The sequence below is a fragment of the Pelobates fuscus genome, chromosome 5 (assembly GCF_036172605.1).
Source record: "Pelobates fuscus isolate aPelFus1 chromosome 5, aPelFus1.pri, whole genome shotgun sequence".
NCBI lineage: Eukaryota > Metazoa > Chordata > Amphibia > Anura > Pelobatidae > Pelobates > Pelobates fuscus.
Window position 1 is genome coordinate 308,082,659 of NC_086321.1, and position 25,546 is coordinate 308,108,204.

A 25,546-nucleotide genomic window follows, 5' to 3' on the forward strand; every position below is an offset into this window, starting at 1 on the left:
ACGTGGGATAGCACCAAGGCATTATAATTATCTTATTCAGAAAGGGTGAGTGCCAAGTTACAGATTTTTTTACACATATATATATATATATATATATATATATATATATATATATAAACTTCAGAGAAAGTCAGCACTCAGGGACTTGCTTTCATAAAAAGTAAAAACCTTTTATTCCAAAATGTCTGTAGGTCGACGTTTCAGTCCACCGTTGTGAACTTTCATCAGGACACAAAATACAATGTTACAACATTCAGCTTAAATAAGAACAACTAACCCCCATCACCTGTGCACTGGCATGATCCGCTCCCCACTACGCATGCGTGTCTGTTTGTTCAACCGATTACGGTGCAGAGATGTTACGTATTCATCACCATAGTACCCAATAAACAAATCGCTACACAGTAATCCGTATGTATTTATCCTGTGTGGAGTGACAAGTAAGGAAGAGTGCCCAGTGGAAAGCTCGGTATTAATCTCGAGCGATCCAAGTGACTGTGCATAGAACATATGCAAAGTAAAACGAAGATGAGGCTAGATCTCTTAATCGAGTGCCATATCCTGTGATCTGTTATAATTACTTGAAAGTGAAACGTGTCCATCACCATGGTAACATATAAACAGATTGTGGCAAAGCAATCTGTGTGCCATCACGTGACTAAAACGTTTATGTTAGCACAATAAATCAAAAACCCACAATAATACATCTTTGTGAGAATGACATGTTCTAAGATCAATACAGAATCCTGCAATATAGATACACTTCCACATGTGTGAAATACAGTGTGCATAATTAAATGGTGAGTGAATAATCAATCTGTCAAAACCATGTGTAAAAATTAGTGGTGTGCCAAAAAAACTTGAAGTAGTGATATTCTCTTAAAGTGACATGTACAAATGTCAAAGAAAGAGTTATATGGGCAAACTATGTGATCAATCTAACACTGGGGGGAAGACACTTAGCTTATTTAGGGTCACGGTGTGACATAATTCCCAAAATAAATATTGAATACAAATTAATAGATAAAACATAATCCACATGTAATGTGGTAATAATATAATAATCTTCTGCACTTCAATATATGCCAATGCATATATGCACATTTTCGAGAAAGAACACATTCTCCTTCCATATACAGAACATATTGTACAGTATGTACGCTTTATTGATGATATTCTGATCCTTTGGAAGGGGTCGGCAATTGAGGCCGAACAATTTGTGAAGGTCATTAATGAACTACCTTGTCCTATTAAAATCACGGCCAATATCAGCGATGCAATAGTACAGTACCTGGATTTGGAGATTTTCATCAAGAATGGCAGAATTGAGTACCAACTCTACTCAAAGCCCACGGATAGAAACACTATACTTCATTTTACGAGTGCGCACCCTGAGCATAGTAAAAAATCCTTACCATACACTTCGAACAAATTGAGACTCAAGTGGAAACTAATTACTATGCAAAAATGGCCAAAGTGTTAATATGCCTCTATCTAGGAACAGAGAAGGGGCTAACCCACAAATAGGAATGTACTAAAAAAAAAAGGGGAAAGAGGTGAGGGAAAGGGAGAAAATAGAGTCTGTTCCTAATAATGAACAATAAAAGTTTAATAGTGAATGCTGGGACATCAAAAAGGCTATCCCGGCAATGACTTACTGACAAAAGAAAGTGTCAGTTGTGACAGTCAAAAACTGAGAACACACAAAATCAAGATACAAAATAAATAAATAAAGAAAAACTATGTACATAGTATAAAGGTAGTGCTAAATAAAAAGCAACAGACAAACAAATAATAACAGGGTTGGTATTATAATACCGAGACAATGTGTCAACAGATATGGTAATCAGAGAGAATAAAGTCGTCTTTACTATTCTCAACAAATCTAAATATCTGGCTGAATGAAAATATAGCCAATTGGACTTTTCTAACGGAAAAATAATAATAATAGAGACCGTATGTAGTAAGTTATAATACACAGCAGGACCAAATGTCCAGTAGAGGAAAGAGATATATATATATATATATATATATATATATATATATATATATATATATATATATATATATATATATATATATATGACAATATGCTCAGACAGAGCGGGTAATTTCCCTGCTGAGATACACAGTAACTTAGCGTGCTACAAATGCCTAAAAAGGCAGTAGAATATTAAATGTCGGATAGTCACAATCAATGTGGCTACAGTAAGTTACAATACAAAGCAGGACCAAATGTCCAGTAGAAGGAAGATGGTAAAAGATATATATGTATATTATCAGAACGCTCAAACAGAGCGGGTAATTCCCCTGCTGTGATACAGAGTAACTTGGCGCGCTACAAATGCCTGAATAGGCGGTGAAATAATAGGTGTAAGAAAGTCACGATTGATGTGTCGTGATGTAGATGTAATAGAAAGATCTAAGTAGAGGAGATTACGCTTAGACTTCTCATAATGGAGACCGTTTGTAGTAAATACTAATACAACGTGGTACCAAGTATCCAGTGGAGGAAAGATAGTAGAAAGTATATAAATATATATTGTCGGAGCGCTCAGGCAGAGCGGATGATTTACCTACTAAAATACATAGTGGCTAATCACGCTAAAGATGCCTAAATGGGCAGTAGACTACTAAGTATCAAATAATAAAGATTAATATGTCGTTCTACAAAGGAATCTTGGTAAAGAAGAACATATACAAAGTATCTGCGTGAACAGATAGGAAAGGTGCCTTCAAGGGCACCTGGTACAGGAAAGACACAGAGGGATGTAAGAAAATCAATTCATGATAAAGACCAGTCCTAATATAAAGAAAAGACTTAAACCAACACAGTATTAATTGTAAAAAATGTCAGTTATACTGAAAAAAACCCTGATCAGTGCATGATAAAGATGAGAGTATCATTAATAGTGCCGTCAAAATCTCGTAAATAACAGTATACACTAGTCGTTGTGTATAGTGGTCGGCATATTAACCTAAGTTTAGAGAAAAAGTAAGGCAAATGCCAAACGATATCGCAAGTCTTGAATGAATAATTGGAAAAAAGTGTTCCCAAAACCGGCTAGCTGCCGTCTAAAATGATTTTTAGAAATGATTTGTCAGCTTAACAAATACTTAGTGAAAGGTCCAGGAGCACTGAAGAGAAATGTTGCACTATTAACCCCTTCAGGACGGAGTCAATAGTGCACGTTCTGATCAAAACAAAACGTAAACAAAAACTGGAATTTGCGCTATATGTCTGTTCACCCGTAGTTCCCCTCTTTCAAATTATATGCACCCACACTTATTATATATCATTTTGTTCAGGAGAAACAGGGCTTTAATCTATCATTAACTATTCATATATGGAACATAATTTATTATGAATAAAAGTAAAAAAAATGTGAGAAAATAAGATTTTTTTTTAAATTTGCATTTCCGTCTGACATTTTAACTGTGAATGTCATAATACTGTTAGGTTTTACTGCAAAAAAAATGCACATATTTGTAATCAGCGATGTCTCACGAGTACAACAGTACCCCCCATTAACAGGTTTTATGTTGTTTTGGAAAGTTACAGGGTCAAATATAGAACATTACGTTTTCAAATTGAAATTTGCCAGATTGGTAATGTTACCTTTGAGACGGTGTGGTAGCCCAGGAATGAGAATTACCCCCATAATGGCATACCATTTGAAAAAGTAGACAAGCCAAGGTATTGAAAGTGGGGTATGTTTAGTCTTTTTTAGTAGCCACTTAGTCACAAACACTGGCCAAAGTTAGCGTTCATATTTGTTTTTGTGTGAAAAAAGCAAAAAACTAATATTTGGCCAGTGTTTGTGACTAAGTGGCTACTAAGAAAGACTGGACATACCCCACTTGCAATACCTCGGGTTGTCTACTTTTGCAAATGGTATGCCATCATGGGGGTAATTCTCATTCCTGGGCTACCATACGCTCTCAAAGGCAACATAACCAATCTGGCAAATTTCAATGTGAAAAAAATGAAATGCAAGCCTTATATGTGACTCTCTAACTTTCCAAAACACCATAAAACCTGTACATGGGGGGTACTGTTATTCTCTGGAGACTTCACTAAACACAAATATTAGTGTTTTAAAACAGTAAAACATATTACAACAATAATATAGACCATAAAAGTGCCGTTCGCTTGTAAAAAATACAAAAAACGTCACTTTTACTTAAAATATCATCGTTGTAATACAATTTACCAGTTTGAAACACGAATATTTGAGTTCAGTGAAGTCTCCCGAGTAAAACAGTACCCCCTATGTACAGGTTTTATGGTGTCTTGGAGAGTTACAGGGTCAAATATAGTGCTTGCGAATTAAATTCGCTGCACTTTCTCCCTGTGTTGCCAGGCATGTCAATCAAATTTTAATTAATCAAATCACATAATTACGTTAAAAGATTATTTAAATATACATGTAGAATTTTAATATATATGCATTTATAGGTATTGAAATTCTACGTGTATACTAATGTAATCTTTTATGTAATTATATGTATTTATCTATATATATATATATATATATATATTTGCGGTTATTTGTATTTTATATATATATAGATATATATATATATAGAATGTCATTCTAAGTGTATTTTGTTACCGATATATATATATTAATAACAAAATACAGTTAGAATGAAATTACAAATGCATATATAATTTATATAAAATTTTGTTTCAATATCTTATTTATTTTATTATTTTATTTATTTATTTTAATTATACGTATTTATATATAATATATATATGTACATCTATTATATATATAATATATATACATATTATATATATGTAACATCATTCTAAGTGTATTTTAATATTAATATATATACTTATATTAATATTAAAATACACTTTGTATGACGTTACATATATATAATATGTATATATATTATATATATAATATATATACATATTATATATATGTAAAAATATATTTAATTTATTTTTACACTTGTAATTTATTTATTTTTTATACTTCCCACCAGCAGGGGGACGGTCTGATATTTCAAACAGTCCCCCTGCTGGCAGATCCACAGCCAGCTATAGGGGGCCATGTGATCGCTCTTTGAGAGCGATCACATGGCCCCCGGGGGCCTGATTTGCCGTGGGAGGGCTGCCTGGGCTGTGAGGCAGTCCTCCCGAAGCGGATCGCGGCGGAGGTAAGTACATCTTACCTCCTGGGGCTGCAAGCCGTTACGGCGTGCTATGCCGTCATAACGGCTTTAAAGCCCACTTAACCCGTGACGGCATAGCACGCCGTAACGGCGTTAAGGGGTTAATGATACTATCATCTTTATCATGCACTGATCAGGGTTTTTTTTCAGTATAACTGACACTTTTTACAATTAATACTGGGTTGGTTTAAGTCTTTTCTTAAGTCTTTTTCTACTAGGCATTTGTAGCACGCTAAGTTACTGTGTATCTCAGCAGGGAAATTACCCGCTCTGTCTGAGCGTTTTGTCATATATATATATATATATATATATATATATATATATATATATATATATATATATATATATATATATATATATATATATACAAACTGCAATTATCCCGCACTCAATGTACCGGTCTTGTACTTGCCTCGGTGCTGCCTCAGCCTTCAATATATGCAAATGGAAAGAGTGCACTCGAGAGGTCTTCTTAAAGATATAAACGATTTTATTGTGCCAAATTTCAAAGACATACAGGTCGACGTTTCAGTCCTCACAGGACTTTTTTCAAGACAATGATAGGCGGGAAAAGGTGATTTAAATATACCTTACATGTGATTTGATTGGAGAGTGAGTTATATGAAAGAGAGGCTGTACAAACGTGAAAGTAATTGCCTAAGTATGGAATAGAGGTTAACCCCTTAAGTGCCTAAAGGAAAGGCCAGTAAGTGAATGTGGTTACGGCCAAGAGTCTGATAATTTGCTCTCGCAAACATATTAAAATACAAGGATAAGAAATATTTGAGCCACCTTGGCATATCAAAGTATTTAAAGGTTAATGAGTTAATCCAAGTTTTAAACAAATTGACTTAACCGTAAGTGTCAGATTGCTACATTTTTAAACATTTTTAAACATTTTTAAGCATATTTAAACAATATTGAACATTTTTAACATTTTTAAATAATACCATAAGATGACTACTTTTTAAATTGGAGTTCCACGTGCCAAATGGTTGCAGCGCTAGCTTTAGATACATTGCTTGAAAGGCTTCAAAATGTATATTTTTAAAGAATATGTTTAAATATTTAGATAACCATAGGAATACTTTGTATCTACTCGGTTACATTACAACTTAACGACCATTTTATCTATGGAGTATAGCAGAAGACTCCCTTGGCTGCTATACCTAGCTAAATTAATAATAATATATGTATGGTCTAACTCCAGACTCGTGGACTAATTACAGATAATAATTTCTCTGTGGCCTTTTATACAAATATATACTAATATATACTGAATAACTGCTATTTACATTGGCTGTGTGGCATCATTATCTTTTCGGGATAAAGCAACTAAGTGGATTGATCTCATTGAGTCCCCCCGGGGACAAAGTCCCTAATGTGAAGATCCAAAAAGCTTCTCTTTGAAGAAGTAGGACATCTCTGTCACCCCCTCGGTGCGGGGCCGGAACATGTTCAATGCCCATAAATTTCAATGTGGGCAGTGTATGCCCTGTTTCCAGAAAATGTTTGGCTATAGGGGTAGTTGCGATGCCGCTGGATAACGCTGTCCTGATGGTAGATCTGTGTCCCCTCATGCGCTCCCTGAGGTCATTGGACGTTTTGCCGATATACATAAGTCCACATGGGCAGGTGATGCGATATATTACATGTGTAGTGGTGCACGTGATCCTTTGCCGTATCTTATATTCTTTACCTGAGCGAGGGTGGTAGAAAGCTTTGCCCGGAGTCATACTATTGCAAGCCATGCACTTTAAACAACGGTAACAGCCTGGATTTTGAACAGACTGATGTGCTATAGACGTATCTGTGTGAACCAAATAATCTCTCAGGTTCCTGTTCCTCCTATAACTGATCATAGGGATATTCTGGAACGTCATCGGTAGTGTCTTATCTTTTTTAAGAACCTCCCAGTTGTGTCTTATTTTTTGGGACATCTCGCCCGATGATGAATGAAACGTTTGGGGGAAGATCATTCTACTTTGGTTGTTCTTGATTTTAGGGCCATCAGTGTGGTTTTTAAGTGCTTTTGAATATGCACACTCCAGCATCTGTCTTGAGTATCCACGTTGTGAGAATTTTTCAAACATTTCTTGCACCTGATTTTCTGCTTTTATAGAGTCAGAGTTATTCCTCAGTATTCTCATGAATTGAGATACCGGTAAAGATTTTATGAGGTTGGGTGGGTGGTGGCTGCTAGCATGCAATAACGTATTGCGGTCAGTCTCCTTTGCAAATAAAGTGTATCCCAGCTTGTTATTTTCTATAAAGATGTGAAGATCCAGAAAATCAATTTGTTTATTATTGATTTGGTAGGTAAGTCTTACTGGAGAATCCAATTGGTTTAATGACCGTATCATGTCATGCAGCCCTTGTTCCTCGCCCGTCCATATGATGAACACGTCATCGATATATCTCAGATATTTTAAGATATGTTGACCATGTTTTTGGAGGATGTGTGCCTGTTCATATGCATGCATGTATGCATTGGCATACATGGGTGCCATAGGGGCACCCATCGATGTCCCAGATATTTGTATGTAGAATGCTTTCTCAAAGCGAAAATAATTGAGTGTAAGACATAATTCCAATAATTCAAGTATATATTCAATCGGGGGCTCTATACGTTCTTGGTACTGTGTTAGTACTTGGCGCATCGCCTGGATTCCCTCCTCGTGGGGAATTATGGTGTATAAACTGCTTACATCAATGGCTGCTAAGAAGACTCCTTGTGGGGGGAGTTCTATTGAGTTTAAGGCTGCTATGACTTGCGCCGAGTCTTTGACATAAGTAGGTAGTGACATTACCGGTTTTTTAAATTTTGTGTCTAACCATTTCCCGATGGGTTCTAACAATCCCCCGATTGCCGATACTATCGGTCGTCCTGGTGGGCGCTCCAGGTTTTTGTGAACCTTTGGCACTGTATATATGATCGGGCACCGAGGATGGGTTTCGAATAAGTATTCATATTCCGTGGTGGTGAGGAAACCTGCTTCTAGGCCCCTTTGCAGTGTCTGCTGGACAACTTTGCTGAATTCATACGTTGGGTCTATTTGCGTGTATTCATACACTCTGGTATCCTTCAGTTGTTTGAGGATTTCCTCTTTATAGTCGTCATACTGTTGGACGACTATAGCACCCCCCTTGTCCGCTGGGCGTATGGTGATAGACATATCTTTAGCCAGGCTGTTTAAGGCTTCTCTTTCAGCTTTAGATAAATTCGAGTATCGTTGGTTCCTGGTAGTTGTAACCCTCATTGTGTCAAATTTTAACATTTGTGAAAATGTTTTTAATGTAGGGTTTGATGTGGAGGGGTCGAAGGTACTTCTTATTTTAAATTTATCGCTGTTCTAATCCGTTTGATGTTGTTGATTGGAGTTTTTAAAAAAGTCTGCTAAACGGAGTTTTCTGTTGAATTGAAATTGCTCAATTTCCCATTGAAATTTGTTAATGTTAGCAGTCGGAACAAATGAAAGTCCTTTATTTAAGAGCATAATTTCTGTAGTGGTAAGATTTCTAGTCGATAGATTAATGATAGAGTTAACTAGCGTCTCCTTGGTGGTCGTCCCCTGTGTCCAGTGCCTTTTCCCTTTCTGTCCCCTCCTGGTATAATTTTGATGTTTGGGGGGTGCTCTATGCCTTGGCGATCCCCACTTGTAGTTTCTCTCACCAAGCCCAGTCCTGGTTCTAAAAAAGACGTATTATATGATGTTGTGGTGTTAGAGTAAGTTCCCTCTCTTTGAGAATCTTTATAATCAGAGTCAGATGCCGACTCTCCGGAGGTGAAGTCGACTGTAGATGCAATGGGTTTTCTGATTCTAGGCTTATAAGATCTATATGCGGGTCTGGAGTTACCTCCTGATAGCCACCTGTATACTCGATGTTCTGAGTAATCTGCTTGTACTTTGGTAAGTTTTTCTCTTTTGAACCTGACCAGATCGTTTTTATATTGTTTCAAGTCTTCTGTTAGTTTTTGAATCAATGTGTCACAGTTAGGTGCTGTAATCGTAGTTGTATGCAATACTTCATAGTTTGAGATTTTAAATTTAGTAATTTTAAATTCACGACCTACCTCCTCGATCACCACCAGCATCAGGTCCAGGGAACACTTGTTTAATATACCAATCCACTTCCGACAAACTTCAGGGTTGTTTCTTCCAATAGTTGGAACGTTCTTAATCCGAAAACCTCTTTACCGGTATCTCAATTCATGAGAATACTGAGGAATAACTCTGACTCTATAAAAGCAGAAAATCAGGTGCAAGAAATGTTTGAAAAATTCTCACAACGTGGATACTCAAGACAGATGCTGGAGTGTGCATATTCAAAAGCACTTAAAAACCACACTGATGGCCCTAAAATCAAGAACAACCAAAGTAGAATGATCTTCCCCCAAACGTTTCATTCATCATCGGGCGAGATGTCCCAAAAAATAAGACACAACTGGGAGGTTCTTAAAAAAGATAAGACACTACCGATGACGTTCCAGAATATCCCTATGATCAGTTATAGGAGGAACAGGAACCTGAGAGATTATTTGGTTCACACAGATACGTCTATAGCACATCAGTCTGTTCAAAATCCAGGCTGTTACCGTTGTTTAAAGTGCATGGCTTGCAATAGTATGACTCCGGGCAAAGCTTTCTACCACCCTCGCTCAGGTAAAGAATATAAGATACGGCAAAGGATCACGTGCACCACTACACATGTAATATATCGCATCACCTGCCCATGTGGACTTATGTATATCGGCAAAACGTCCAATGACCTCAGGGAGCGCATGAGGGGACACAGATCTACCATCAGGACAGCGTTATCCAGCGGCATCGCAACTACCCCTATAGCCAAACATTTTCTGGAAACAGGGCATACACTGCCCACATTGAAATTTATGGGCATTGAACATGTTCCGGCCCCGCACCGAGGGGGTGACAGAGATGTCCTACTTCTTCAAAGAGAAGCTTTTTGGATCTTCACATTAGGGACTTTGTCCCCGGGGGGACTCAATGAGATCAATCCACTTAGTTGCTTTATCCCGAAAAGATAATGATGCCACACAGCCAATGTAAATAGCAGTTATTCAGTATATATTAGTATATATTTGTATAAAAGGCCACAGAGAAATTATTATCTGTAATTAGTCCACGAGTCTGGAGTTAGACCATACATATATTAGTATTAATTTAGCTAGGTATAGCAGCCAAGGGAGTCTTCTGCTATACTCCAAAGATAAAATGGTCGTTAAGTTGTAATGTAACCGAGTAGATACAAAGTATTCCTATGGTTATCTAAATATTTAAACATATTCTTTAAAAATATACATTTTGAAGCCTTTCAAGCAATGTATCTAAAGCTAGAGCTGCAACCATTTGGCACGTGGAACTCCAATTTAAAAAGTAGTCATCTTATGGTATTATTTAAAAATGTTAAAAATGTTCAATATTGTTTAAATATGCTTAAAAATGTTTAAAAATGTTTAAAAATGTAGCAATCTGACACTTACGGTTAAGTCAATTTGTTTAAAACTTGGATTAACTCATTAACCTTTAAATACTTTGATATGCCAAGGTGGCTCAAATATTTCTTATCCTTGTATTTTAATATGTTTGCGAGAGCAAATTATCAGACTCTTGGCCGTAACCACATTCACTTACTGGCCTTTCCTTTAGGCACTTAAGGGGTTAACCTCTATTCCATACTTAGGCAATTACTTTCACGTTTGTACAGCCTCTCTTTCATATAACTCACTCTCCAATCAAATCACATGTAAGGTATATTTAAATCACTTTTTCCCGCCTATCATTGTCTTGAAAAAAGTCCTGTGAGGACTGAAACGTCGACCTGTATGTCTTTGAAATTTGGCACAATAAAATCGTTTATATCTTTAAGAAGACCTCTCGAGTGCACTCTTTCCATTTGCATATATATATATATATATATATATATATATATATATATATATATATATATATCTTTCCTCTACTGGACATTTGGTCCTGCTGTGTATTATAACTTACTACATACGGTCTCTATTATTATTATTTTTCCGTTAGAGAAGTCCAATTGGCTATATTTTCATTCAGCCAGATATTTAGATTTGTTGAGAATAGTAAAGACGACTTTATTCTCTCTGATTACCATATCTGTTGACACATCGTCTCGGTATTATAATACCAACCCTGTTATTATTTGTTTGTCTGTTGCTTTTTATGTAGCACTACCTTTATACTATGTACATAGTTTTTCTTTCTTTATTTATTTTGTATCTTGATTTTGTGTGTTCTCGGTTTTCGACTGTCACAACTGACACTTTCTTTTGTCAGTAAGTCATTGCCGGGATAGCCTTTTTGATGTCCCAGCATTCACTATTAAAGGACTTTTATTGTTCATTATTAGGAACAGACTATTTTCTCCCTTCTCCCTCTCCTCTTACCCCTTTTTCAAGTGGAAACTATGTACAACAAATTCCTTACGAGGGGATACAATCGGTATACATTGGATGCAGCCCTACTCAAAGCACGGTTGGAAATTGAGAACAACACAAGTACCCAGCAACTACCAAAAGCACCCAGACTAACTTTTCCCATGAAGTTGAATTCAGCCATCACTAAATTGGTTCAAGTTGTGAAGAAGAATTGGAATATCCTGACGGGGGATCCAACCTTACCAACAGTTTTTTCTTAAAAACCAATGATATGCTATAAGAGGGAGAGAAACTTGCGAGACTTACTAGTCCGCACTGATCCGGAACAGAGCTATCTGCGGGATCAAAGTAAATTTCTCAATCCAGGATGCTTTCGTTGTTTGGGGTGTGTGACATGTGGGCACCTCATCCCCACTAAGTCTTTTCTCCATCCACATACTCAGAAGAAATATTTAATCAGACACCGCATTTCTTGTAAAACTGACCACGTCATTTACAAACTCTCATGTCCCTGTGGATTAAACTATGTTGGAAAAACAGATACACAATTATGCGAAAGAATAAGGGGACATCGCTCGAGTATACGCACGGCGATCAGAGATGGCCACACTGATAACCCAGTGGCACGCCATTTCCTGGAACAGAAACACCCTTTGACATCACTCAAGTGTATTGCCATTGATCACATCCCAATGTCTAGAAGAGGAGGAAATCGATCCACAGCATTATTACGAAAAGAAGCATTCTGGATTCGAGAACTTAATACTCTGGCTCCCCTGGGCCTCAATGAAAAATTAGCATTTATATATTTTATTTGATTAATTGGACAAGCAACCCTGTTGATTTTAATTTAATCTCCTGTGCATGTTCTAGCAATGCAGGTACCCAGATGAGCTAACATAGATGACCATGCAGGTCCCTTGATTAGGATTCTATAAACCATGCCTAGGGACATGTGGCTTTATAACTATAGTACATAGTATTTATATGCGGTTTAGCAAATCTAATACTAGTTAAAAAAAAAAAAAAAAAAAAAAAAAAGGATGATAATTTTCATTTCCATATATGAACTGGGAATTATATTGAAGTGCAGGAGATTATTATATTATTACCACATTACATGTGGATTATGTTTTATCTATTAATTTGTATTCAATATTTATTTTGGGAATTATGTTGCACTGCAACCCTAAATAAGCTAAGTGTCTTCCCCCCCAGTGTTAGATTGATCACATAGTTTGCCCATATAACTCTTTCTTTGACATTTGTACATGTCACTTTAAGAGAATATCACTACTTCAAGTTTTTTTGGCACACCACTAATTTTTACACATGGTTTTGACAGATTGATTATTCACTCACCATTTAATTATGCACACTATATTTCACACATGTGGAAGTGTATCTATATTACAGGATCCTGTATTGATCTTAGAACATGTCATTCTCACGAAGATGTATTATTGTGGGTTTTTGATTTATTGTGCTAACATAAACATTTTAGTCACGTGATGGCACACAGATCGCTTTGCCGCGATCTGTTTATATGTTACCATGGTGATGGACACGTTTCACTTTCAAGTAATTTTATAACATGACAGGAGGCTTCGTATTTGCTTAAGACTTTCTTTACTTAAGCTTCACAGCAGCACTTTTTTACTTAGTAACAAGGTAACCAATCAGAAAAAAAGGATAACAAGGTATATAAGTCCCTCCCAGTGATGTCATTCCCTCTTTCTTTGCTGCTTCACACCAGTACAGGTCAGAGTGCCACTGTCTCCTACTTCTGTGGGTTATCTTATTTATCTGTCATCTGCTTTATTCATATTTTTCTGTTATATATTTACATTTTCTACTTATACTTTGAGCTTACTCATCTATCTTACTTTCCTAAGACTCATTTTTATTTATTTATATATCTTTTTCTAAAATAATTTTTTGTTGGTATTTCTTTATTTATCCTGTCTAGTTTATCACTGTTAAACCGTTTTATTTACTTTTCACCTTGTCTCCAGCCCGGTTTTCTTCGGCGGCATTTTTTGCCCCGTTTTCCCGGGCTTTTCGGACTGTGGAGAATGCCTCCAGCGGTCCTCAGTGCGCACGGCGGCCATCTTGGATCTTGCGCTCCCCCGCGGGATCCAAATGGCTTCCTCTCTAGTGCGCACGCGCGAGATTGTGGCGGCCATTTTCTTGGAGACGCTTTTTCCTCCGGCCGTGCGGCGGCCATTATTCCGCTTTACACAGCGGTCTTATAGAATTATACAAGTCTAAATTAATATATATAATTAATATATATAATTAAAGTTATACATATTCTTCCTGCATATTCCCCTCACTAAAGAGGAGAGTTTTGTCACCACTAATAATAGTGCATCTTGTCTACCTCCCCCTAGGGGAGAAATCTATACTGCATACAAACTACTTTGCACATTTATTCTCAACACCATATTGTTTTACCGGAGTTACACCCATTATATCCATATCTATAACTGGAGTCACATTTCTCTAAATATTTATCTTGAATAATTCCACATATACAATTTATGATTGATACATCTCAAAGTTACACAGTACATGTGTATAAGGTTAATGAACCAATTAAATATGATTGCTGTCATTTTATACAGCCCATGATTGGCCCACTTTGTCTGTGCCACTATACCTCCATACGGGTGTGAAAAAGTATTCCCTGAGGTGATTTATACCTGGTGACCCCCAATTACAGCTTGCAATGTGGAATTATAACTAACTGTGATATTCCGTGACGGCCTTTAAATACACTCTAACAATGGCCTATTCTGCCCCATAAGTTTCAACACTGTTGCTATGAAGGCTTCAAATCAAGACCAAAATTTGCAAGCAATTATTAATGCAGCAGTGGCTGCTTCACTAGAGAAGGCCCTGGCTCGGGTTCTGCCCGTGGAATCAAAAGAGCCAAAAATTTCAGAAACCCCGCATTCTGATGAAGATGCGGAGGATTCCGACTCCATTAAAAGAAACCCTTCCAAACCCAGTAAACGTTATTGGAAAGGGAATGGGCCTGAACCACTCAAACGTAAGGGGAAAGAACTGGCGAAACGCCCTAAACAGGCGGATGTTAGAGAGAAAAACTCCATCCAGCCTACTCTGTCGGAAGAGGAGGAAGACTCTTTCGACTTACACCCCTTAGCCATCCTGGATGAATGGCAGGCTGACCACTCCTCAGAAGATGAGGAAGACTGGCCCGAGACATCCCTTAAAGGAGCACCTCTCCCTCAATCTATCATGGGAGATCTCCCAACCGAAATTACGATACCCGGATCGAACCCATCTGGGGACGCTGAATCTTTTCTGGATGCACTTGGCCAGCCTCTGTTTGACCCGAGGCAAATTAGATATCCCCGATCATCTGAATGGTCACTACCAGACCATCTTGCCCAGTACATTCATTTTTGGATCAGAAGACCCCTAGAACGGGAAATCCGTAAAAAAAACTACGAGCAGAATGCGCTAGACCCACTCTGCCGGATAGAGTCGCGGTGACCCTGGAGTTTGATACGCTGCTCTATACATATCTGGCCAGATCGGGCCGTGACCCAAAGAAGGGCATCGAGCGCAGCCTACGCCTGACCCAAGACAAAATGCTAGATATCCTTGGACCACTAGCTAAAATTCTTCTACTGGCTGATGAAGCCCTATCTAATGAAGGCCCTCTAGACCCATCTGTGATTAGAGAATGGGCACTATGCTCTATTTGCCTGCTGGGCAATGCTAATACATCTCTCTGTACAGAGCGTAGAAAAGCAGTGCTGCTGCTTGGGAACCAAAGAATTGGGCCCCAAAGCAAAGGGTCTATTGTTTGGAGAATCATATTAAAGAACTACATAAGCATGTAAACCTATATGCCACACTAAACAAGGCGCAATCATCCATGAAAAGGGTATTTCATCATCAACCCTCACGGGTTTTTGGCAGGGCTGGCCGTACAAGGGGTCGTACAGTCAGCCGTTTCTGGACCACAAACCAACGCCAGAGAACCCCAACTTCATCTTTTTTCCCCCAACTATCAAACAAGAGGCTCTTACACCCAAAGGGCAGATAGGGGAAGAGGATACAGATCCCGCGGACGCAACAGATACCCAACAGGTGAGATTTCCTACCCTTCACCTTTTTACTGTTTATCATGCGGGCAGGTTGTCACACTGTGTAGACATGTGGAAGACTATGTCTTCAGATACCTGGGTCCTGAACACAGTTCAGGGTTATTCCATAGAGTTTCACTCTCTCCCTTCTCAAATAGGTTATCCTCAATATCCAAAAATGTCAAAGTCTCAGAGCCTTCTTCTAGATTCATAACTAAGTTCTCTTTAAACAAAAGGAGCGATTCAACTCACTCCTTGAGACGAAGGTTTCCTCAGCTCCATCTTCTTAGTCCAGAAGAAATCAGGGGACTTTCGACCAGTAATCAATCTCCGTCAACTGAACTCTTTCGTTGTCTACAGACATTTCAAAATGGAAGGGATTCACCTCCTCAGAGACATTCTACGACCAGGCGATTGGTTCACTTGTCTCGACCTCAAGGACACTTACCTCTCGGTACCAGTACACCCATCCAGTCAGCGTTTTCTCCGCTTTCATTGGCACCACCAGATTTTCAAATTCACCTGCCTTCCATTCGGCCTGAGTTCCGCACCGTGGTGCTTCACCAAACTGCTCAAACCAGTCACCGCACATCTTCGAGAAAGGGGCATCTGTTGTTTGATCTACCTCGACGACCTCTTACTTCTCTGCGAAGACGCATCCAGGCTACGTTCGCAGACAAACTATACATCTGGATTAATCGAATCCTTGGGGTTTGTCATAAACCAAGAGAAATCGTCACTGTCCCCGTCCAGAGTCATCCAATTTCTTGGCTTCGAGATCGACTATTCAACCTGTGTTCTTCGCCTACCCCAGTCCAAGTTGACTGCGATCAGGAAGGAACTACGCAAAGTGCTTCGTCAAGAGGATTTACCTCTTCGAGGTTTAGCTCGGATTGTAGGCCTGCTTTCTGCCTCTATTCAGGCAATTTACCCAGGCCCCCTTCACTACCGGGCCATGCAACGTTTGAAAGCTCAATTCCTCCGGTCTCACCCATCATACGACCAGAGGGTCCACTCTTTTGGTGGCTCCGCCACATGTCGGCCTGGAATGGCAAGGCAATTTTCGGTCCCACCCTGGACTATGTAGTGGAATCAGATGCGAGCCTCCAGGGTTGGGGTGCAACCTGTCATACGACGTCCACCGGAGGACCATGGACCACCTCAGAACACTTTCTCCACATCAATTGTCTGGAGTTAATCGCAGGCTCGTTCACAATTCGCAGTTTGACCAATCACCTCTCGAACTGCTGTATTCTCCTTCGGATGGACAATGTCTCAGATGTCCAATACATCAACAAATTGGGCGGGGCCAGATCCCGCATCCTCTCCGAAGTGACAAAAGACCTCTACGAGTTTTGCTTCCAACACAACATCACTCTTCGGGCAGAATATCTCCCAGGGGAATCGAACATCACCGCAGATTGGTTCTCCCGACATTGGAGGGACGCCACGACTGGCACCTACACAGAACAATCTTCCTCCACATCTCCAAACTAAGGGGCCCGTTTACCCTAGACCTATTTGCCTCCCGGACAAATTTTCAAGTCCCATGGTTTTTCAGCTGGCTTCCAGACCCAGAATGTCTAGCTGTAGATGCCTTCCTTCAGAGTTGGCCGACAACGGAAGTCTATGCCTTTCCTCCATTTGCGATGATTCCCAGAATCCTCCTCCAGATTCGCAGACAACAGATCACACTCGTACTACTCACACCACTCTGGCGGGGCCAAGCATGGTTTCCGGATCTTCTGGACCTCTCCTGCCAAGATCCCCTCCTTCTGCCTCCATGGCCCAATCTCCTAGAAGACCCTCAAGGGAACCCTCATCCAATGATAACACAAGGCCACCTCCACCTTGTAGCCTGGACTCTTTCAGGGGTACCTGGCACTTCGGAGAACTATCACAGAGATCTAAGGAACTATGGGATTTGTGGGCCCCTGGAACTAGAAGATGCTATCTTTCTTCCTGGAACACTTGGTGCAATTGGTGCCTGGAACGGAATACCGATCCCCTTACGGCCCCTAGACAGTCCATTTTGAATTTCCTCTCTCATCTATTCGATCTAGGCCGTTCCTACAGATCCATCAACGTTTCTCGCTCAGCCATCTCGGCAGCCCATGTTCCTCTTGACAGAGTTCCAGTGGGCCAGGACCAGCTGGTTTGTAGACTATTACGGGGCATCAAACTAGCTCGCCCCCCTAAACCGAAATACTCCCATCTGTGGGACGTTAATGTCATGATTCGTTTCCTTGATGCTTGGCCGGACAACAAAGATTTATCCCTCCGTCAACTCTCGGCAAAATTCACCCTATTACTTTGCTTAGTGTCCTTCCGACGAGTATCGGATGTTCGAGCATTTGACCATGACGCTATCAATTTTTCCCCAGAAGGTGTCACCTTCTCCGTGTCCAGACGGACAAAATCGAATTCCTCTTCTATATTTTACCCTTACTTTCCTAACCACCCAAAACTGTGTGTGGTGTCTCTTCTTTCTCGTTATTTATTACTTACTTCCTCACTTCGTCCTACGTCCTCCAGCCAACTATTGGTCTCATACATCGGGGGCATTCAACGCGGGAGCCTCGTTTCGAGAAATTCTTCAATCCGCAGACTGGTCCCGAGAACAGACGTTCCGCAACTTCTACTTTCGTCCGGCTGTGCACGCTTCCTTGGCCCTCCTTGGGGAGTGTTAAAACAGCAAATACGAAGCCTCCTGTCATGTTATAAAATTGTAGATTATGCTAGCTTTAGTGTACCTATAATCTTAATTTTATTAATGACAGGAGGCGAGTATTTCCCACCACTTTACCTTCGTTTTTTCCCACCCTAGGGTCGCCCCTGTAGGTAAGTTTCTAAGACTAGAACGAACACACTATGCCTTACTACCATGGGGGTTAGCTATTATTTTCTATGTTGTATAGATTAACTTTTATAGCAGATTATAACATATGTTTCATAACAACCGGTTATCATGATTTCCAAGTCCAATTCACGGATTAATCCTTGGTTTCGACTCTGCTCTCTCGTTTCAGCGTAAAACTCCCTTAAGAGGTCAAGTCTAGTCGCTGTTCCTTCACAAGCTTCACCTCTACTGTTCAAGAACGCAAGTCTACGTTCCTGTTTCCCTCTCAAGCATCTCTCTTCAAGTTTGACATCCTGAATTCCTCATCTGGTTCCTTCAGTTCCGGTACCTAGTTGTTCGCAGCCAGAAAGAGGAAATGACATCACTGGGAGGGACTTATATACCTTGTTATCCCTTTTTTCTGATTGGTTACCTTGTTACTAAGTTAAAAAGTGCTGCTGTGAAGCTTAAGTAAAGAAAGTCTTAAGCAAATACTCGCCTCCTGTAATTAATAAAATTAAGATTATAGGTACACTAAAGCTAGCATAATCTACAATTATAACAGATCACAGGATATGGCACTCGATTAATAGATATAGCCTCATCTTCATTTTACTTTGCATATGTTCTATGCACAGTCACTTGGATCGCTCGAGATTAATATCGAGCTTTCCACTGGGCACTCTTCCTTACTTGTCACTCAACACAGGATAAATACATACGGATTACTGTGTAGTGATTTGTTTATTGGGTACTATGGTGATGAATACGTAACATCTCTGCACCGGAAGTGGTTGAACAAACAGACACGCAGGCGTAGTGGGGAGCGGATCACACCAGTGCACAGGTGAAGGGGGTTAGGTAAGTTAGTTGTTCTTATTTAACCCCTTAAGGACCAAACTTCTGGAATAAAAGGGAATCATGACATTTTTTGTACATGATTACCACACTCACAAGTTACATAGCACTCCACTGTATATTTTTTTATTTTTGTTTTCTTTAAAAACTATATGATAAAATATGAGCATACCTTGTCAACCAATGTCCAAAATCTGGCCTGTGCATCCACTGGACTCCAGTTTGGTTTAAAGTGCGCAACAGTCGGCAGCAGATAAGAATAGCCCAAGGACTTAACAACGCAATCAGTTTTTCATTGTCTTTAAGGAAATGTGCTAATAGTGGCAACATTTTCAGTTGCAATTCTTCTTTAATGCATACACCTTCTATCTCCTCACTTTTGTGTGATAATGAATGTGCCTTTTCTTTTTTCACAATAAAATATTTCCGGCACAAATCTTGGGCCAAGGCAAAGCAGAGGGTGTTTACAAGGAAATACCAGGTCTGGTGTTCCTCTTCAATTAGGCTACTTGATCCCATACTTAAAACATAGCCCAGAGTTCCCATTAAAAGAAGAATGTCCATCTCTGACCACAAGGACACAGAATCTTGAATCTGTAAACAAACAAAAACAACAAAGATGAACATAGTCCAGGAAGCATTCAGGCCACACAGATAAATAAGAAATATCCAAATTATGGAGAAATCAGTCATGGTGAACTAATCATATGGATATCGTGCATGCCCTTGTGTCCTCCAATGTAAGTAGTCAAACTATTATCTAACAGATTGACAGCTTAACTGGGTTCAGCCAGGCACCAGTCACCCCATCCATCAGAGTTGAAAACTTTCTACATTGAATTAAGCCTGGGGCTGCAAAACTGAATTCATTAGCTGAGAGTGATATGTTGACAGAATCAGCTAATAAATAATCAGCTCTAGTAGGAAGGTACAACTTGGCTCTTTTAATCCTAGCTCGTTTGTTTGCCCAAATGAATTTGTCAATTTGGGTCTGGAGTGTTTTGAAATCCTTTATAGAGATATGTATCGGGAGCGTCTGGAACAGATATAAAAAATCTCGGTAAAACATTCATTTTTATCTATGCTAGTCTGCCGAGCAAGGATATGGATAGGCCTTTCTAAGATTCAAGTCTTGTTTTGCTCTTTGTATTAGGGGTGTGCAATTTAGGTGGTATGTTTTGGTCATGTCTGCTGGCAGATTTGTGGATCCAGATAGTGGATGTGAGATTGGCTGTATTAGAATGGGGAGGATGCCTGAAGTATGAACATGGACTCAGACGTGATATGGATTGGAAAGGCCTCTGTTTTGTCTAGGTTCAAGCGGTAGCCTGAGACTTCTGAATAGTCGATTAGCGCTGTGAGTATTAATGATTGCGTCGGGTTCGTTAGGGTCAAAAGTAGGTAATCTGCATAGGCCCCTATCTTGTATATCTTTATTCACCTTAGGTCAAGCTGAGAATTCCCAGAGATGGTTTATTATAACAATGATTATATTGATAAAGTACACTTTTTATGACAGTTCTGGATTATGAAAAAAAAAAAAAAAAAAAAAAAAAAAATGGGACACTCCATAAGAGTCTCCTTATTTAGGTATATTTTAATTTAAGGAATTTATTTTTTCCTCATCCCTATTTATGTATTACATTCTACTCACTCTCCTAAACCATAGCACTGACAATACTGCTCACCTGGAGGAAATTCAGACGTTTCTAAATACTCTAAGCTTGCAAAAACTTAAAAGCTCAGCCATCACCAATTTGAGCACACCCATTACAGGGGAAGAGATAAACAAAGCCATATTGAATTATAAAGTTAATAAGGCCCCAGGACCAGTTGGCTTTGAGCGTAGTTACTACAAAACATTCCGGGAAGAGTTAACACATCACAGCCAATAATGTACTGTTGATTAAACCAGGCCATGAAAAACTGGTGGCTGAGAACTATCGGCTGATCTCACTAACTAATATTGACTAGAAAACACTGGCACAGATTTGGGCCAACAGGCTGAACACCATATTGGGCTACCTTATTCACCAATATCAAGCTGGCTTCATGCCGGATTGACAGCTCTTTGAGAACACAAGACCTGGTTTGGAAATTGATCAACTTCTCAACACTTTCTCTGGTCCTTTTGTTGGACGTGGAGAGGCGTTTGACAGAGTAGAATGGGCCTATCTATTTACATAGTTACATAGCTGGAAAGAGACTTGCGTCCAACAAGTTCAGCCTTCCTCACATTTTTTTTTTTTTTGCGGTTGATATTTGAATTACTAGCCAAGATTCACACATTACATACAGATCTTAGGTGGTGATTCATGGATCCTACAATAACCCTTTTTTCCTGTGCAATGGCACTTAACAGTGGTGCCACCTTCTCCCCTGTTTGCCATATTTCTAGAGCCTTTACTACACTGCATTAGGAAAAACCTGGCATGAGAGGGAGTGATGATAGGGAAAAAAAAACCTTTATTGTATTATGTGGATGACATACATTAACTAACACAAGAACATATCAGCTATGAAGAAAAGTTAACAAATTTAAACCTATTTAGTTTAGAAAAATGTCACCTGAGAGTGGATATGGTAACATTATACAAATATATTCGGTGCCAATACAAACCATTGTGTGGAAATCTATTCACAAACCGGACTTTACATAGGACACAAGTTCATGCGTTTAGACTGGAAGAAAGAAGGCAAAAGGAAAGTTTTTTTTTTACTGTAAGAACAATAAGGATGTGGAATTCTCTGTCTGAAGAAGTGGTTTTATCACAGTCCATACAGTGTTCAAACAGCTACTAGATGTATACTTGCAAAAACAGAATATTCAAGGATATATATCGTCTTTCAATGTAGGGTAATAATTGCTTGATTTAAGGATAAATCTGACTGCCATTCTGGGGTCAAGAAGTACCGTATATACTCGAGTATAAGCAGAGTTTTTTAGCACGTTTTTTGTGCTAAAAAAAAACCCAACTCGGCTTATACTCGAGTCAATAGTCTGTATTATGGCAATTTGCATTGCCATAATACAGACTGGGGGAGAGGGGGGCTGGCAGAGAGTTTACTTACCTCTCCTGCAGCTCCTGTCAGCTCTCTCCTCCTCCGCGCCGTCCGTTCAGCACCTCGGTCAGCTCCCAGTGTAAATTTCGCGAGAGCTGCGGCTCTCGCAAGACTTACACTGGGAGCTGACAGAGGGAGCTGCACGGACGGTGCAGAGGAGGAGAGAGCTGACAGGAGCTGCAGGAGAGGTAAGTAAACTCTCTGCCAGCCCCCCTCTCCCCCACTGAACTGCCAATGCTGGACCACCAGGGAAGGAGAGCCCCCCTCCCTGCCATGTATCAAGCAGGGAGGGGGGACGAAAAAAAATATATAACAATAATAAAATAATAATAATTAAATAATAATACAAAATAATAATAATTACCGTATATACTCGAGTATAAGCCGACCCGAATATAAGCCGAGGCCCCTAATTTTACCCCAAAAAACTGGGAAAACTTATTGACTCGAGTATAAGACTAGGGTGGAAAATGCAGCAGCTACTGGTAAATTTCTAAATAAAATTAGATCCTAAAAAAGTTATATTAACTGAATATTTATTTACAGTGTGTGTATATAATGAATGCAGTGTGTGTGTGTGTGTGTGTGTATGAATGCAGTGTGTGTATGCAGTGTGTGTATGAATGCAGTGTGTATATAATGAATGGAGTGCAGTGTGTGTATATGAGTGCAGTGTGTGTATATGAGTGCAGTGTGTGTATATGAGTGCAGTGTGTGTATATGAGTGCAGTGTGTGTATATGAGTGCAGTGTGTGTATATGAGTGCAGTGTGTGTGTATGAATGCAGTGTGTGTGTATGAATGCAGTGTGTGTATGCAGTGTGTGTATGAATGCAGTGTGTATATAATGAATGAAGTGCAGTGTGTGTATATGAGTGCAGTGTGTATATAATGAATGCAGTGCAGTGTGTATATGAGTGCAGTGTGTGAGTGCAGTGTGTATATAATGAATGCAGTGCAGTGTGTATGTATGAGTGCAGTGTGAATGCAGTGTGTGTATGAGTGCAGTGTGTATGTATGAATGCAGTGTGTATGCAGTGTGTGTATGAATGCAGTGTGTGTATATAATGAATGCAGTGCAGTGTGTGTATGAGTGTGTGTATGAATGCAGTGTGTGTGAGTGCAGTGTGTGTGTGTGTGTGAGTGCAGTGTGTGTGTGTGAGAGTGCAGTGTGTGTGTGTGTGTGAGTGCAGAGCATTGGTGGGGGTGGGCATTTTATTAATTATTATTATTTAATTATTATTATTGTAATATATCTTTTTTTATGTTGTTATTATTTTTGTTATTATTATTATTTTATTATTATTTTTTTAATTTATTTTTTCGTCCCCCCTCCCTGCTTGTTAGCTGGCCAGGGAGGGGGGCTCTCACTCCCTGGTGGTCCAGTGGATGGGCTGTAGGAGGGGGGCTGTCAGGAAGCTGTAACTTACCTTCACCGCAGCTCCTGTCAGCTCCCTTCTCTCTCCTCCGTCCGTGCAGCTCCCAGGTCAGCTTCCTCAGCAACTCTCGCGGCCGCGCGGAGCGTTGCCACGGTAACCCGTGGCAACGCTCTCACCCCGCGGCTCTCGCGAGATTTGCAGAGGGAGCTGACCTGGGAGCTGTACGGACGGAGGAGAGAGAAGGGAGCTGACAGGAGCTGCGGTGAAGGTAAGTTACAGCTTCCTGACAGCCCCCGATCCTTGTCTGTATTATGGCAATGAAAATTGCCATAATACAGACAACTGACTCGAGTATAAGACGAGTGAGTGTTTTTCAGCACAAAAAATGTGCTGAAAAACTCGTCTTATACTCGAGTATATACGGTAAATTAAATAAATACAGATAATAAATAATAATAAAAAAATAATAAAAAAAATAAAATAAAAAACTGCCCACCCCCCCACCAAGGCTCTGCAACACACACACACACACACACACACCTCATACACACACACACACTGCACTCATACACTCATACTGCATTCATACACACACGCCGCACTCATACACACACGCCGCACTCATACACACACGCCGCACTCATACACACACGCCGCACTCATACACACACGCTGCACTCATACACACACGCCGCACTCATACACACACGCCGCACTCATACACTCACACTGCATTCATATACTCACACTGCATTCATACACACACTGCACTCATACACACGCTGCACTCATACACTCACACTGCATTCATTATACACACACTGTAAATAAATATTCAATTAATACAAATAATAAATAATAATAATAATAATAATAAAAAAAAAATAACAAAAAAAATTAAAATAAAAAACTGCCCACCCCCCACCAAGGCTCTGCAACACAGACACACACACACCTCATACGCACACACAGCATTCATATACACACGCCGCACTCATACACACACGCAGCACTCATACACTCACGCCGCACTCATACACTCACGCCGCACTCATACACTCACGCCGCACTCATACACTCACGCCGCATTCATACACACACACTGCACTCATACACACGCTGCACTCATACACACACACTGCATTCATACACACACACTGCATTCATACACACACACTGCATTCATACACACACACTGCATTCATACACACACACTGCATTCATTATACACACACTGTAAATAAATATTCAATTAATATATTTTTTTTAGGATCTAATTTTATTTAGAAATTTACCAGTAGCTGCTGCATTTCTCACCCTAGTCTTATACTCGAGTCAATAAGTTTTCCTAGTTTTTTGGGGTAAAATTAGGGGCCTCGGCTTATACTCGAGTATATACGGTAATTTTTTTTCATAGCTTGTTGCAAAATTAAAAGTGCTTCAAACTGGGTTTTTTTATTTTTTTGCCTTCTTTTGGATCAACAGCAAAAAACAAATGTGAGGAAGGCTGAACTTGATGGACACAAGTCTCTTTTCAGCTATGTAACTATGTAACATCCCTACATCATTTGACATCCATCGTGCAGCCTTTAAGCAATCTATTCATTTTTAGAGTAAATCTGGAAAAGTCGGTTGCCATGCTACTGAACCTGTTGGAAGTGAACACA

At 39.5% G+C, this 25,546-nt stretch overlaps 1 protein-coding gene across 2 annotated transcripts in view; it reads right to left on the reverse strand.

Annotated features, from left to right (window-relative positions):
• The window catches only part of PIGG (phosphatidylinositol glycan anchor biosynthesis class G (EMM blood group)), a 556,446-nt gene that overhangs the window by 176,712 nt on the left and 354,188 nt on the right, over window positions 1-25,546 (reverse strand). For both annotated transcript variants that reach the window (XM_063455507.1, XM_063455506.1), the window contains one exon: window positions 19,611-20,032. In XM_063455507.1, coding sequence (XP_063311577.1) covers window positions 19,611-20,032 — 422 coding nt within the window. The remainder of the gene's footprint in view (window positions 1-19,610; window positions 20,033-25,546) is intronic.